The sequence below is a fragment of the Stegodyphus dumicola genome, chromosome 12 (assembly GCF_044657685.1).
Source record: "Stegodyphus dumicola isolate Sdum_Otavi_A_Nest chromosome 12, ASM4465768v1".
Classification (NCBI taxonomy): domain Eukaryota; kingdom Metazoa; phylum Arthropoda; class Arachnida; order Araneae; family Eresidae; genus Stegodyphus; species Stegodyphus dumicola.
The window spans coordinates 20,775,070-20,792,092 of record NC_140779.1 but is presented as its reverse complement, the minus strand read 5'-3'; the positions used below and the strand labels follow the sequence as shown (position 1 = coordinate 20,792,092).

Here is a 17,023-nt window from a genome sequence, read left to right as displayed (position 1 = left end):
CAAATATTGAATCAATACAAGGTTACATTTTGAAAAAGTTGGCAAAGAAAGATGAAGCAGTTTAAACACAATTATAGTTTTATAACAAATAATAATTAAGGTAACCACTTGCAACAAAACAAACAGAAATTTTTTCTATGTTACATATTTTTCTAAACAAGCAAACAAATCAGAACTATGAATTTTTTTTTAGAAATTTATTTTCCTTAACTACAGATAAAATACATAAAGAAACAACTTAAATAAAGCTTCACACATGGTTTAAAATTGTGACACAATCTATTCAGTAAGACTAGCAAAATGTTATATCAAATATATTTTGATCTAAAAAAAGTTAAGAAACTGATTTCATAATATTGAATAGGAAGAAATGAAAAAAATATCTCTGTGAAAATAATGTTGCCTCATTGTTTTTATCGAAAGGAAAATATACTTTAATATGAAAAAATACCTGCAACAATTGCATTTATGCAAATCAAAGTAAAAAATATTCAATTAAAAAATAGTGAAGTTTTCATGACAGTAATTTCTACCTTTCAAAGTAAAATAAGCCATTATAAACAGAAAAATTGTAAAAAAATATTACACTTAATTTAAGAAAAATTTTTGTTAAAAAAAAGGGAACACTATTTGTAAAATGTTACCAAAATATTAATACAGAATTGATACTTTCATAGTCAACCAACATTAATAAAATATATACTATAAAGATTTAACTTGGTTTAGACTACAATGCATAAAATTACACAAACAACGTCTCAACAATAAAAGTAAAATTTCAAATGCAAATATTTAACATAAACAAATAATTAAAAACATAAAAAAAGTGAAAATGTGCTATCAATTATAATATTAATTAATCAAAAATTAATACACATATTAATTCAAATGAATTCTTACACTGAATTAAAAAATATAGAATATATAAACACACACATATATACATACATACAATACATATACACACTGGTTTCCACCCCTGATCTGAAATACTCTGAAGTATGAAAAATTTTAAAGGCTGAATATTACACAACAAAAATAAAATTTCATACCTAATCTTTTACAACAGAAAGGCTGTATAAAGGAGTTTGCTCATCTTCATAATGGGGGTGGGGGCATTCCAACCTCTTAAGCTACTAGTCAGCTAGTGCCCAAGAGTAACAAAATACAGTGCTAAGTCCGAAATCCAATATCCAGAAAGAGCTAATAAAATCCGAACATCCGGACCACCAGCAACTTTTCTTTTTTACAAGATTTTTTTTTAAATAATGTTTATGCATTTGATATTTTTTCATGACAAACATGCGAAGGGTTCTGATTCTTAATTTATCTTCATAAACACCAACTTATCAAAACATTTTTTATTATTTTTTGCTTTTATCACATGACATTTTATACATTTTTTTTTCTTATTTTCTTATTTTTTGTATTATTATTCTTATTTAGAAGTGGTGATAAATGAAGATGATATAATAAAAGAGATGATGATGCCCCAGTAATCAATCAACTAACGGATGGTGAAATCGGAAATATGGTTCTAAATCCAGAAAATATCGCTACCGATAGTGAGTGAAGTGACAGAGAGGTTGTTGAGAACGAAAAATTTCGATTTGCAATTTTGAGAAATTTCTTGATGTGGCAATTACAGAGCATGAACAATGGAACTTTGTAACTGAATAAGAAATTATGCTTTCTATAAAATCAAAGAGAAAGTATTAGCACAAAAACAAGCAACTTACAATGAGAGAAATGTTTAACAAAGCAAACAAATAAATACTCGGCTTTTTTGGGGCTCTTTTAAATTTTGATTCCTTCAAGGTCATAAATGCTTTATTTTTCCATAAACCACTATTCCTTATTTTTAATTTTATAATTTCTACATGCCATGCTACTAAATTAATGTTCTAACATGCGAAAAAAACCCAAATCTGGAATCGAAGTCCCGATGAATTTGGATCTTCGACTTTGTATTGAGCTGAAAATGTTACAGCTTCATTGTATTAGGACATGCAACATTTTTACTGTTAATTAAACAGAAAACAAATATGAAAAATCATTGCTTACTGTTAATGCATTAATTCTGACACAGGAATAATCATGATAACAAATGAGCACAAAGTGACCCTAAGGTTTCTGAGATAATGATACTTCTGCTTTCAGAGTCTTCATCGTGCACAACTGTGTTTCTTAAACAAAACTATTTAAATATTGGAATAAAAGCTCAATTTTTCAGGAAATGCCAAATTCCCGATAATTGAGCGTATAAAAAAATTAAATTCATGTCAGAAAAGCCAAATGAATGGAAGAAACAATTTCCAGTTTAATTATAAAAAGAGTTGTTTTATTTGGTTATCAACTTGAACATACTCAAATTATGTAAGATTAAAAAAAAAAAAAAAAAAAAAAAAAAACATTCAGATATAAATGCCGATGGAAACATCTTACCAGATTACGAAATTCCGCTGACCATGAAAACTTGCGGAGATGGGGCCACATTTGAGGCAGTCATTCTGGCAGGTGTTTGAAGGAGAAATTAATTAGATAACATACAAGTTACAGACATAATAATATAAAAAAACTTAAATTGCATGTTACAATTTTTCATATTGTATAGCCAGCATTGATCCATTTTCTCATAACTTGGGTTTCTCTTGATGCTAAGATCACATAATTTTGAAAACACTGTTCTGCATGCTGTTCTGCTGTAGGTGAGTCTTAAATTTTAACCATTTTTTTTTCCAAATGAGATGAAAAAACAGAAAAAAAAAAAAAAAAAAAAAAAAAGATTCATAGAAACTAACAGCAGCTTACATGTCAAATGTCAAAGTGATAATAATAATTACATAACATGATGCTTATCCATTACTGATGCTAAATCAGTGTCTGGTGGCAGTTTTTGTATGATTCGAAACATACTCTTATTCATGCTTAATGATGAAAGTACAAATCTCTTATTTGCTTGATTTTATGGGGGGGGGGGGAATTAAATCTTTAAAGATATTCCAAAGATATTACTTGAGCTTTTCGGTTAGTATGGCTTTTAATGCAAAATTATCTTCCAAATATGTCTATAAGACATACATGGCACCTGAAGTGAGTTATACTTCTAGATCTGGGTTTCATAAAGATATAATTATATATTCAAACATTCCAAAATCCAAAGCATTTCTAGTAACATAATTTCAGACAGCAGATAAGCAACCAGTATATGTATATATGTACAAAAATCTGGAATAACACAATTCTTAAGATTACAATTTTTAACTACTTTTCTGCAATAAGGACGGGAAGGTTTAATTAAAAACAACACACAAGTTGGAATGTACAGGTATTCTCACACTAAATTATTTCATATTAGTTTGGATTTTAATGCTATACTGAATGCTACATTAAATATTCAAAATTTTAATCAATATTAAAAATGATAAAAATTTATATAACTTTAACATAAAAAGAACAAAAGAAGATAAGCATAAAAGAATACAAGTAGTACAAATTACTAGTACACTTGTATTAATTCACTACAATAAAATTTAATTATAATAAATATATAATATACATCAATGTTTTCAAATCTAGATTATGGAATTATCATATTTAATTTCTAATTTTTTAAATGAAAATAACTTTTATAAAGTTTTAAAACAAAATCATTCTGGATTCATCAAATCACTTTAAAAGGCAAACCTTATCTATCATAGATAAAAAGAATGACAAAAATATGCAAATACTACTCCATATAAATTAATTAATTGCTTTTCAGATCTTTTCCTTACAATCTCAAAGGCAAAGGCATTTTTGTGTAACACAAGGAATTTTTATACATCTTACTCATTCCAAACATTTTTTTTAATATACAAAATTTATTTTTTGCTATTAAAAACTTGCTCCTAAATTAATATCTTTATAGTACCACTGTCAACACAGAGAGAGGAAGACACACAGGCAATCCTTCAATATATACAATATAACATTTTTAGTATGAAATGTTTCAATATTTGAATTCCTTTGCAGACAGGAAACTCTGCTTTGCTGTATTTTTAAGATTCCTTCAATGATACAAATGATGAAATGATTACATAAAGAAAAATGCATAAAATAAATAAACAATTATATCAAAGAGAATTTCAGCATTCTGCAAGAACACGGAAAAAAATTACAAAAGAATGTATAAACAGAATAATGCGGGGATTGGCACAGCCAATATTACTTCCTTCAACAACACAGCATAGTGTAATATTTTACGTTACCCTATATTTGTTAATTGTGAATGGCATTTCAGCTTAAGTATTAGATTTCTTAGTTAGCTTACATACTATGAGAGTCTGCCTTCATTTGAGTAGTTATAAGCCTTTTGGAAATTAAGTACAAAATAAAGTAAAAATCTTTGCAACTGGGAATTAAAAGAGTACAAGAAAAGTTGAAAAATTGTGTACTTACATCCGTGAAAATTCGAAAATGCAGAATAATTTAACAAAATGAGTTTTAAAACTTTCAATGCTATCTAGATTATTTACAGAATGCTATGTAAATACTTTCAGCTTCCAAATTAACTCGTGGATACCTTTCATTATTGAACAACAACATTCATTTTCCAGCTATTCATAATAAATTCAAAATGCTGGCTTCATTTATCATTCAGTCATAACACAGAATTAGATACATCACATACAACATAGATACAAAATTTTAAGAATTAGTAGTTTTTAAGTTATAAAATGGTCATTAAGGTGAAATTCAGTTTTCAGGTGAATTTCAGTCATAAGGTCATCAAGGTGAAATTCAGTCTTCCTTAAAATACCACTTTTTATAGATCAACATAATCCTTAATCATAAAAAATAATATAGCCTTATATATGTATGTTTATATACATATATATAAAATATCCAATTTTTTTAAAACAAAAATATCCCAGTATTAATTCCGTGCAATATGCTGCTGAAAAATTAATCAATTATAGACAAAATAGTAAGAAATTTAGAAATCATGCAAAGGAAAATGAATAACGCTTTATTAAACTTGAAACTTAACCTTTTTCATTTTAAATAAGAGTCAGGGGCATGAGCTTATTTATCAGCCAAAACGGCACCAAAGATTCAGCAGCATATTACAGTTTCAATTTCACGAAAGTTACTTAATTTTTTTAATTTAAAATTAAAGTGAAACATTCAGGATGGGGACTCTTGAAAGCACTAATGCTGCAACAGCGGAAAGGATTAGAGGCACTCTCAATAGTGAGCAGTTTGAAGCAATAGAGTGAGTCTGATTAGTATTGTTCTTCAGTCTTAAGACTTCAAACTTTTCAGGGGCACAATCACATTTTCTCTAGCCACTGCCATCAAAGAAGTAGTCATGTTTCTGATTTGCCTACATATACATGCATTCATGCAAGGTAATTCAAAAGTAATGGAATGAACTTAACACATCATATCAAATGCTTTTCATCACAGAATACATGGTTATATACATATTTAGTACTTGATGGTGCTTTCTATTTTCTCACACAAACCATCTTTCTCAAAACAAAAGACAAGACACTTTCAAGAGCACATATAAAAGATGTGATCTTCAAATGCACCATCATTATTCTTCATGTATTCATTTTATTTCTGTGTTTATATTTTATATTTTCTTCATATATTTTTATACATACCACTGGCTGTAGCATAGCTTTGTTTTTCAGGTACTTTTATGCTAAATGATTTTCCTTAACAGCAGCCTTGCAGTTCTCTCAAACCATTTAGGATTTTAGAGCTTAGAAACAATGGTTTCACCTCTTTATTGCCTTTCATACTCAATGACTTGACTTAAAAGCAACCTTGCAGTTCTCTCAAATCATTCAAGTAACTTATAGCTGGTAAACAATGGCTTTGCTTCTTTATCACCTTTTCACCATTTTTTCAGAGGAACCCTTGAGCTTCAGACTTCAGAATTCAATGGCATATAATGAATTTTTACTGCAGGGCACATCACAAAATTCACGGCTATATCTACAGATCCATAAATTATGTACCTTCATTAGAAATTTATATTAAATCAATATATGAATGAAGAGAAAGCAGACTCACTATCAGGCTCTGCATATCGTGTGTGGGGAATGGGAAGGTATCCCCCAATATTTAAAATTTAATCATTTAATGTATGACTCTACATCCAACAATGAAAAGTATTTGAGTGTGTTCTGCCCCTCTTTAAAGTCTGTTCTATTAGTTCTGAATAATCTAGCACATTTACTTCAGTATGTATACCTACCCCTACTGGCTTGCCTTGTAATGATGATAAAATTTGCTGTGAAAGATAGTCAAATCTCTCAGTTTGCTAAAATCCCCTCTCTGCAGTGATGACAATAAACATTACAATAATAAATGTGGGAGCGAGTCATTATGGCCTTGAAATGCATATTTTAATTGTAACAGACTATAAATATATTCATTCTTGCCTACATTTCAAGCTATGGGATTTTCTTTTCAAAGCTAGTAATTCCAATTATTTATACATACATCAATTATATTTCAATAAAATATTACACATTTGGAAAATTTTTTAGTAAATTCCACAAATTTTCAAAAACAGATTTTATTTTCCTTGCACAATATTTTCATCCTAATTATGTACTAAATTCAGGACAAACATGTATCACAGTTCCTGTATTAACCCTTTATTTTTAATACATCTTTTTGGCTTTGATACATATCATTAAGTTAGAAACATTTTGGCACTTTTTTTTTTTTTTTATACAGCACCAACAGTTTTTCCCTACCTGCTGTTTAGGTTCGAAAAAAGTAATCTGAAAAGCACAGATGTGAAATTTAAAATGTACTACAAGCAAAAGTATACTGGAGAAATATATTAAGTAACAACAGCACACTTACAACCATGTTCACACAGTGGAAGCAAAATAATATTCTCTAAAGCAGTGGTCTCAGACTGCAATTGGTGGCCTACAGACTGCAAGTGGCCCCTGAAGCAATTTTATGCAGCCCACCAATACATTTCACATAAATTAATTAGTATTAATATGACAAAAATTTGAAGACAAGTTACAGATTTTAATGATTTTGAGTTTAATTTTGCATTACTTTCACTACCATTAAAAATGGTAATGATCAAAATGAAATGAAATGTTGTAGTTAGAAAGAAGTTTATAATTATTTACATAAATATATTTTTTCTATATGTGTCAGAGAAAATTTTAATATGTAAAAGAAAGATAAGTCTTCATTATTTATTCTAAAGTTTTGTTCCATTTGAAAAGTTTGTAATTAATTGTTTTTAGTTTAAGATAAAAGTGAGTTATTTAGTGGTTAATTCAATACATTAGAATTATTTGAAATAAATGTCAGTCTGAAAATTTTATATTTAGCTATCGATATGTTCAAATTGCAAAGTGTAACAGATATTTCTTACATATCATAACCTTCAGATTTCGAACAGGAAAAAAAATTAGAATTTTTCCCTTTGTATCATTATTAATACTATTTACACATGTTTTGATGAATAATTAATTTAGATATCAGTGGAAAAAATTGTTTTATTTAAAAAACTTTTCATTTTGGTATTAAAAAAATTAAAACAGTAAGACAGAAAAAAAAGGAAGGAGAAAAAATAGAAAATTTGGCATCAGCTGCTTTTAGATCTGTATTCAGCCTACATGCAGTTTGAAATTTGAGTTTGAGACCACTACTCTAAAGGATTAGAACAACTATAGAATGCATTGCTTAAAATTCTTTTTAGGGGAAAAAGTTAGCCTCTGGCAATTATGAAGCAAAACTGAATCTTAGTTTTCCATGATTAATGGTACAAAATAATCAATAACAACAACAAAATTATTTACAAAACTAATTTAAGAATATAAAAAACATATATTTATGAAATATGTTTTATTTATATATTAAAACAATTAAGAAGAGCATAATTTGAAAACTCTGCAGAAAAGCTATTATTTTATAATTCTGTTTACAATACATACAGTCATACACATTATAATTTTTAAAGTTTCAGAATAATGAGCAAATAAATTCTGTTCATACTAAATTTTCTTTAATAAGTAAACTTTAATTAATATTACTGGTGATACTTGATGAGGATTTTTCAGCAATAAGTTCCTCTGATGTATTGTTAGATTCAGATACACGCAACTGAAGCAGTGTTATCAAAGGCAAAACAACTTTTTCATCTGCAGGACTTTTATCTTCCAAAACACTGTGTTTTGAGTAAGCTGTATTATCAACAACTTCAGTTTGACTTTGGCTATATTCAGATGAATCATAGGTTTCTCCAGAATCTGACATTTCAGAGCTAAAGATATATAAAGATATATTGCTATTTTTTTTTTTTTAAATATGTTGTAGCAAATATTTCATTGCTTGTTATTTCTTGACATATAAAAAAAAACCTTTTACAACAACAGCAATAAAATTCAAAACTTAATTTCCTATACCATTTTATTGATTTCCACAAGCAGCCAAAAAAGAAATATCTAAATCATATCTGAGTCCTTCAGATCTTTGAGACCAGAATCTGAAAGATTAATAATTTTTTCCTCCCATTTGATGACAATGCAGTGTGCCTGGAATGCCAAACAAATTAAGCTTAGCATTTAACATGCTAAGCTAACTTCAGAAACTTTCTGTAGGATCTTGAAACTGGTTTTGTTGCTGCTTTTTGAGCCAGGAGAAAGGTTAAAATCTGAACGATACACGACAGCTTCAGTAATAACTTATGCTGTGATGTCTAAACTTTTTTTTTATATTAGTAACTGAATAACAAGAGTATGGCAACCTTTTATGCTAATATTATGCTTGGCGATGATTATAGATTTTTAAATGCTCTAAGAAATATTGATGAGGAACAAAAATTTCTTTTCATATGCTAAAAATAGATTTTGTTAATGAAACTCAAAGGATTACATTTAGTGCTATTTTAATTAAGAATAACTGACATGTTATTCACTATAAACCCAGAAGCGGCGGCAGAATATGTCGGAACCGGATGGTATAATTCAGGGAAGCACCGAGTTGCAAAATTAAGGGATGAGAAGTTTTTATGATTTAGGGAAAGCACTGGGATCCAAAGTTTAGGCACAATGAAAATTTAGAACTTAGGAAAGCGCTTTGTAGTGAAATTTAGGACCCACAGAGAATGAAAAAAAAATAATAATAACTAATTAAAAAAATAAAGAGACATATTACTGGATTAAAAATCTATTTCAGAATTATAATTAAATCAAACCACTAATTGGTGAAGGAAAGACAGCATTTACTGACACCTACAAACTTAATATTAAATTAAATACTAGCTATAATTCTTTTATTTTTGGCTACATATTCATGCAGTGCTCTAAATTTCCAACAAGCCAACAAACATTCTAATGTCCTTCATCAAAATTTAGTCATATAAAAAATAACTTTCAACCTTTATAGCAACAGAAGCATTGCTGGAGATCATTACACTTGTTAACCTCAAAAAAATAAATAAATAAATAAAAATAAAAATTGGCAATGACAGTTAAAATTCTAAAGATATAGCAGTCACTTGTCTTTCTCAATTATTCCTTAAGTAGTTTTAATTACTGTTTGTTTATAGCTCGATTACTGTTTGTTTGTAGCTCACAGCAGTATTTTGTAGACAATGCCATTAGTGACATATTCTAAATTTCTTATAAAAAAAACTAATTTTTAGTCATTTGCTATTAGTCACATTATATGTCTCGATATTATAATAAAGCTCTCTCTCGAGCCAGAGAGAAGAATGGTGCTCACTACTTTGAATAGGTGGAAAGCTACCTTAAAAGTCAACTCATATAGAAAAGTTGACAGAAAGTATGAAAGACGGATTTATGTTAGCCATTTAGGATGCTGCTAAAGAAGATGTTGTAATGGTAGAACTGCAACAGAAGCTAGATTTCCTAAAAACATTGTTTTGAGATTTGAATGAACTGCATAATGCATATTATGAAAAAGCTAAAGACAATGAATTAGAGAAAAGTGTGATGCTTTGCAAGAAAAATTGGAAGCACATTGTGAGACAAATCAGGTAAGCCTTTTTAATCTCATTATTCAGTATTCAAACAGAAGTTTGAAAAAAGAACTAAGAGCTGATGATTTTTTGTTGCAAATTTGAAAACACCTGATATACCTCATTCCCCAATCTTCCTACCTGAATTCTCTGATATGTATGAGGAATGCAATAACTTCAAAACTACATTTGGTAATCTGACATTTAAAAATCCTCATTTAACAGAATTTCAAAAATGCTTTTATTTACACTGCAATAGCCAAGCAAAGTTAATTCAAACCTTAGATAACATATATGAATGTGTTGTGTTGTGTTGTGACTTATCTCACTTGTCTAACATTAACATCAGAACAAGTCCATGAATATCTCAAACCGAAACATTCAACATTGTGGAAGGAAATCAAGATTGCACCTGGCATTGGCAAGAGCCTTGAGCACCATACTTTACTTAGTTCTGCCCCTAATTTTGATGGAAATCATCCCAGGATAACAAGTCAGAGGTTCTCCCACCCTTCTTCCCCTACCATCAACCTATCGAGAGGGCTTTTGGCTTGCCATATTTAGAGTGCCCCCATGCCACAAAAACATTATACATTTACAAACATCCATGCTTTCTCAGGGATTCGAACCCTAGCCCTTTGAAATCGCAGTAGGCTCCCCTAACTACTATACTGTTTTGGAGGCTGAATCATTATTTAAAGTTTTGGAGGCTGAATCATTATTTAGGGATGGGCAAACGTTTTTGGTTGCAGGCCAAACATCGAAAATAAAAAGTTTGGCGGGCCAAGATAAATTTTTATAAAATTTTAAAAACAATATACAAGTAGTATAATTTAAATATGTTAATGAGATGAACTGACGAATGAGACGAAGTGAGATGTACTAATTCTAAGGAACGAAGCTAAATGCTCATTTGTCAGTTTTTACTTCTAAAATAATTCTTTCTAGAGTTCATAGTTGAAAACACTTGTTCACATATATATGATGAGGCAAACATAGTACTGATTTTCTGGGAGTGAGATATTAAATTTCAGAAACTTACTTTCAATAACGATTTGTAAAACTCTAACTTTGGCATATTTACAAACAACTGCTTGAGATGACTGTTAGATTGCAACTCAATTAATTCAAGCTGCAAATCTGACCTCACTGCTTCACAATTTATGTTGAAAGGCATTGTAAAAATATCCAATTCTGTTCGAATGGCACTGAAATCTTCATCCAAACTCAAAATGCAGTTTTTCCAAGTCATCTTCATAATTCTTAAGCTTCTCTTCATTTACTGAGTGTATTGAATTTAACCTCGGGAAATGAGACAAGTCATTCTTAGCTAGTTGCCCAGTAAACAGATTAAGTTTCAGTTTAAAAGCTTTGAGATGGGCACAGATATCGTCGATAAATTGATTTTTCCCTTGCATCTTGACATTCAAGTTGCTCATACGACAAAGAAGTTCTGTGAAAAATGCAAATTCCGAAAGCCATTCTGTATTTCCTAACATTTTGCACTCAGCAGAACACTGTTTCTCACGGAAAAACGAAAGAATGTCGTCTTTCAGTTGCCAAACTCACTTAAGAACACATTTTGCACTAAGCCACCTCAATTTCATGTAATACAGTACATCAGAGTATTCAGATTGCACGGACTAAAGAAAATCTCGAAATCACCGTGAGTAAACCCATGAGATTGAATAGTATTTACAAGCTTCACGACTGCATCAAACACGGGTTTCTCATTCAGTGCAGATTTACACAAAGCATCTTGATGTATAACACAATGTAGAAAAACAACACTGTTCCTGGGAAAGTTCTGATTAGAGTCCACGAAATCCAGATTTTTTTCCTGTCATATTTGGTGATGCATCGGTCGTAATATTACATATATTTGTTATAGGCACTTTCAAAGTTAAAAGCCCTTGCTGAAATTCACAAAAAATATCACAGTTTGTTTCACACACACATTGTAGTTTCCTTTAAAGAACGCATGCACGCCAGTTCCTAGGTAATTTCAAAGTTCTCATCAACACCTTTTATAAATAATACTAATTGAGCAGCATCATTTATATAAGTGCTTTCATCCATAGCTATGGAGCAAAATGTAAGCTGACTAATCTTTGACTCTAATTGTGATATCAATTTTTTATCGATGTCTTCGATTCTAGAAGTCACCGTTTTTCGAAACAAGCTTATAGTCTCATATTTTTCTTGTCTGGACATAAAACATCACAAACTTGGAGCATTCATGGTTTAACAAACTCCCCATCACTGAGAGCTTTATTATTTTTTATCAATATTGTATACAACAATGTAACTTGCATGTGTAGCTGCTTCTTGGATGCTGTTTACCTTCTTGAAAAAAATTTTGTCGGCCTGATAATTTTTACATCTTCTGCATTTTGTTTTCTTTCATATTCGTACATTGCTCGTAATTGGAATTCTTATGCTTTGATGGGAAATGTTATATTCTTTGCAGACTGCCACAGCTTCATTGCAGATAAGACACACTGGTTTTGTGGTGATCCACGGTTTGAAAATGGTTTCTGAATCAGAAGAGATTCGTGCACTAACCTAGTGCTTCGCATTAGAGAGTAAAGAACATCTATGATATAAAAATATACTTTTATTTACACAGCGAAAACGCGCAGCAACATTATTAACGAAAGCTCATTCTCCTAATAACATACTTCTTTTTACACTCCGCTTGCGCATGCGCACTGACAATTACCAAAGGAGCTTGGCAGATACTGCCATCTGTTGGATAAACTATTCGCTACATATTCCTCCCACCTGAATTTACTGGGAGGTAAATTCACACATCTGTTAAGTATAATATATGCATAATAGTACAGTATACAATATTGAAGTATAAAATTATGCCTACCAAGATGTTCTAATTAAATTGAAATACAAATTTACCTGGAGATGCAGCATTCCATAATTTTCTAGACATATTAACAGATAATACTAAACCTAGAAAAATAAAAATAAATCAAATTATTACAAAGTATTCAAACAAGTACAAAACATTTCACAGACATATCACTGGTTTCACAGTTCTACCACTGCTGGTAGTCATAGGAATATTTTCAATCATATCCTTTTGGACTGGGTTATCCAGCTCAAGTCTGTACAGTCTTTGCACTGGTCTCAGAAACTCAGAAGTCTCTGTTTTTATGACAGCAAGTCTTATTTGTCCATCACGACCAGGTAGCAGCTTTATGACACGCGCCAGGTTCCAAAAAGCACGTTTTTTGTTGTTATCTTCAAGTAGAACAATTTCACCCACCTGGAGAGGTTTAGCTATAGAGTTTTTAATGGACTGCCGACGTAACTGTCCTAGATATTCCACACGGAATCTTGCTCTAAGTTGTTCTCTCACCTTTTGTAGATACTTAGCTCGTTTACTCAGTTTTTCCTTATCCACTGTATCGATATCAGGTACTCCTGATTTGGAAATCTCCCGCAAGAACATTTCTGGAGTTAATGGGGATGAATCTTCAACGTCTTCCGACACGTAGGTAAGTGGCCTAGTATTGATTACTCTCTCACAGTCGCATAGTACTGTAACCAACTCCTCGTAATCCAGGGCAGCACGACCTAGAACTTTTCTCAGAATCTGTTTCACCATTTGAACTAAACGTTCCCACCAACCGCCCCACCAAGGTGCGGAAGGAGGAATAAATTTCCACTGAATTCTTTGCTCAGCGGCTTTTGATCGCAGACTCTCCCAATCAATTGTATGCAGAAGGCTCTCCGCTCCTTTAAAATTACTGCCATTGTCTGAGTATATTATAGATGGTCTTCCGCGACGAGAAATGAAACGTCTCAATGACTGGAAAAAAGCTTCAGTTGTCAAGGATGTTACTGACTCCAGATGAATGGCCCTATAGACCGCACATGTGTAAAGAACAATATAAGCTTTTCGACCATCCTTAAGGTAGAGGGGTCCTGCCAGATCGACACCCACTATCTCAAAAACATTTGCATCACGTACTCTATCTTTCGGCAAAATTCCTGGAGTTACATCACAACTTTTGGATTTAAATCTTTGACATTTAACACATTTTCTAATGCAGTTTCGTACTGTCTTACGAGTTTTGAGGATCCAATACTTTTCCCGCAAATGAGACATCACCATAGAAGTACCAGCATGCAGCAGCTCATTATGTGCATTCATTATTAGTAAGTTTACTACTGCATGATCAGATGGCAAAATGACAGGAAACTTAAAGTCATCAGTATCGTCGCGATAAGAAATATTGGTTTTAGCTCTGATCAAACCATCACGATCAACTATAGGTCTGAGGTCTTTAATTTTATCATCGTTCACACTCTTAAATGATTCTCTTTGAACCAATAACATAAGAGTTATCTCAGCTCTTTCAATTTCCGAAACTGACAAAATTTTGGAGGTTTCGTTTGTAATTCTTCGTAATTTAAAGTAAAACCTAAGAATCCAACCTAACATGCGTACAATTTTCTTTATGGATGAAAAGTACCTGTAATACCAATTGTCAGGTTTAGAATCTTTGTTAAGAGTTGTCAATACTGATTTACGCCTTTCTGAATTTATGATCTCTTCGTCCGGCAAATCGGTGCCTCTTGACCATGACGATTCTGGTTCTAACAGCCATGATGGGCCCTCCCACCATTTCGACAGCAAAAACTGTTTAACTGAACAGCCTCTAGAAGGGAGATCGGCGGCATTCAGCTCCGAAGGGATGTAATGCCAATCTTCTATTTTTGTAAGTGTTCTGATTTCTTGGACACGATTCCAAACGAAAGTTCCCCACCGTACGTCTCGCTGGATCCAGCACAAAGCGGTTGTTGAGTCAGTCCAGAAGAATGTTCTTAAATTTGGCATGTTCAAATCTGAAAAGACCATACGTCCCAAGCGTGCTCCGATTAAGCAGGATAATAATTCCAAACGAGGAATGGATATACTCTTTAAAGGCTTAACTCTAGTGCGTGCTTGCACAAAATTTAAATAAACCTTATTTTCGGTCTTCACTCTTAAGAAAATGCAGGTAGCATAGGCATGCTTGCTGGCATCGCTGAAAACATGAAGACTTACATCTTCGTTAACCGATCTGTCAATATTAAGCCATCTAGGAATTTTGACATCAGACAGCAGTTTCATTTCCTTTACCCATTGTATGGAATTCTTTTCTAAATGTTCTGGCAATTTTTGATCCCAATTTAATCGTAATTTCCAACACTCTTTCAATATCACCTTTGGGAACAGGGTAACGGGAGAAAGGAAGCCTACTGGGTCAAATAACTTATGCGCGCAAGAAAGGAGTGTTCGTTTACTCGCGACAATCTCCTCTTTCTTTAGTGACTCAATTTTACAAGAAAGAGTATCATCCTTCAAATCCCAATTTAACCCTAGAACGCAAACGAATGTATCTAATTTAGAGTTGGGAATTATTTCGGTTTCACAATTCGACTGCCATCCTCTAAGATTAAACTTTCCCAGTGACAATAACATTCTCGATTCTAGTACAAATCTATTCAATTCTTCAACATTCTTAAAACTAGTCAGGCAATTATCAACATAGAAGGACTCCTTCAAAATGTTGGCTGTAACTGCAAACTGATCTGGGGCACGATTTAAATGATAGTTCAACGTAGCGGCTAACAAAAATGGACTACAGTTAAGCCCAAAAACCACGCGACTATGTCTGTAAATTTTAGTATTCTCTTCTTTTGCACCTTTCCAAAAGAAACGCAAATAATCTCTATCCTTCTCTCTTATACCAATCTGCAAGAAAGCTTTCTCAATGTCTGAAATTACTGCAAGAGGATATTTCCGAAAACGATTCAACAATGTTGCAATTATTTCTATTAGGTTGGGACCTTTCTCAAGACAATCATTTAAGGAAAGTTCTCCTTTGGCGTGTGCCGAAGCATCAAAAACTGGCCTTACTCGCGTAGTTTCACTAGATTCTTTAAAAACCGGCCTATGAGGCAAATAGTGCTCTCTATCTACTTCGCCTTCATTTACCTCTTCAATAATTCGTTCCTTCAACCAAGTTTTAAATACTTCCTGATAAACTTTAATTTGATTCGAATCTAATAATTTCCTTCGCGTATTAGTCAGGCGTTTTTCTGCCAACGTTTTATTATTAGACAAGCGAGAGGGGTCCAGTACCCAAGGTAATGCAGTTTCATATCTCCCGTCTGAATCCAAATTCAAATTTTCCTCAAAATATTGCATGGTCTCCTCATGAATTTCAGCTTTCTTTTTAGATTCAACTGGGTCATTTATACCAATAACGTCTAACTTCCACAAGTTTTCTGCTGATCTTTCGTTTAGCAATAAAGAAACACATGCAAGAGAATCATTTATACCCGAAGATTCCTTCGCTGGAATTTTACCCATTAAAATCCATCCCAAACTTGTTTCCATCGCGACCGGACCACTTTGTAAACATTTAATATTTCCGGTGAATAATTTTCCAGCAATATCAGAACCTATCAACAATTTAATGTCACTTTCGTTTTCGAGAGCATTACCCTCTACATCTGACACTTGAATATTTAATTTACGAAGTTCTTTCAACCAAGGACCTTTAGGTATTTTCTTAACATCAGAACAGATAACAGATTCACTTAAACAATGCACACTACATACATATTTATTATCAAGGCTACTCAAATTAACTATATATTTAGAATGCAATTTTTCTTTTGTTTCTACACCTCCGAATAATTTATGAACTAATGTCACTTCACCAACACTGTTACATTTCAAAGAATCTGTAATATCTTTCGTTAAATAACTTCTCTCGCAACCCGTATCTATAATCCCTCTGACTAACCTTTCCCTGTTGCCATTTTTTACCCTTACGATTAATGTTTGTAGTAACACATCGGAGCTCGCGGATCTGCTAGCCAAAACATTGACCTCATTTTTCGCCACAGGCTCTACTTGTTTAGTCTCTTTCAATTGAGAAGGAACTTGTTGACACATTACTGCCAAATGCCTTTTCTGGCAAATTAAAC

General features: G+C 31.8%; 2 protein-coding genes across 5 annotated transcripts in view; one reads left to right on the top strand and one right to left on the bottom strand.

Moving 5' to 3' along the window:
* The window catches only part of LOC118189250 (uncharacterized), a 36,359-nt gene that overhangs the window by 14,251 nt on the left and 5,085 nt on the right, over positions 1-17,023 (top strand). Inside the window, exon 5 of one of the 3 annotated variants that reach the window (XM_085827533.1) lies at positions 5,685-5,854. The exons of 1 other annotated variant lie outside the window; for it this stretch is intronic. In XM_085827533.1, coding sequence (XP_085683659.1) covers positions 5,685-5,703 — 19 coding nt within the window. In that variant the 3' untranslated portion in view covers positions 5,704-5,854. Of the gene's footprint in view, positions 1-1,446; positions 2,412-5,684; positions 5,855-17,023 lie in introns of those variants that run through there. One more of the 3 variants, XM_085827534.1, reaches the window with a different exon arrangement.
* LOC118189249 (serine/threonine-protein kinase pelle-like) overlaps positions 2,974-17,023 on the bottom strand; it is a 77,648-nt gene continuing 63,598 nt past the window's right edge. Inside the window, exons 15-16 of one of the 2 annotated variants that reach the window (XM_035359830.2) lie at positions 12,932-12,985; positions 8,166-8,299 (exon numbers count right to left, since the gene is read on the bottom strand). In XM_035359830.2, the coding sequence (XP_035215721.1) occupies positions 12,967-12,985 (19 nt within the window). In that variant the 3' untranslated portion in view covers positions 8,166-8,299; positions 12,932-12,966. Of the gene's footprint in view, positions 8,300-12,931; positions 12,986-17,023 lie in introns of both variants that reach the window. The other variant, XM_035359828.2, reaches the window with a different exon arrangement.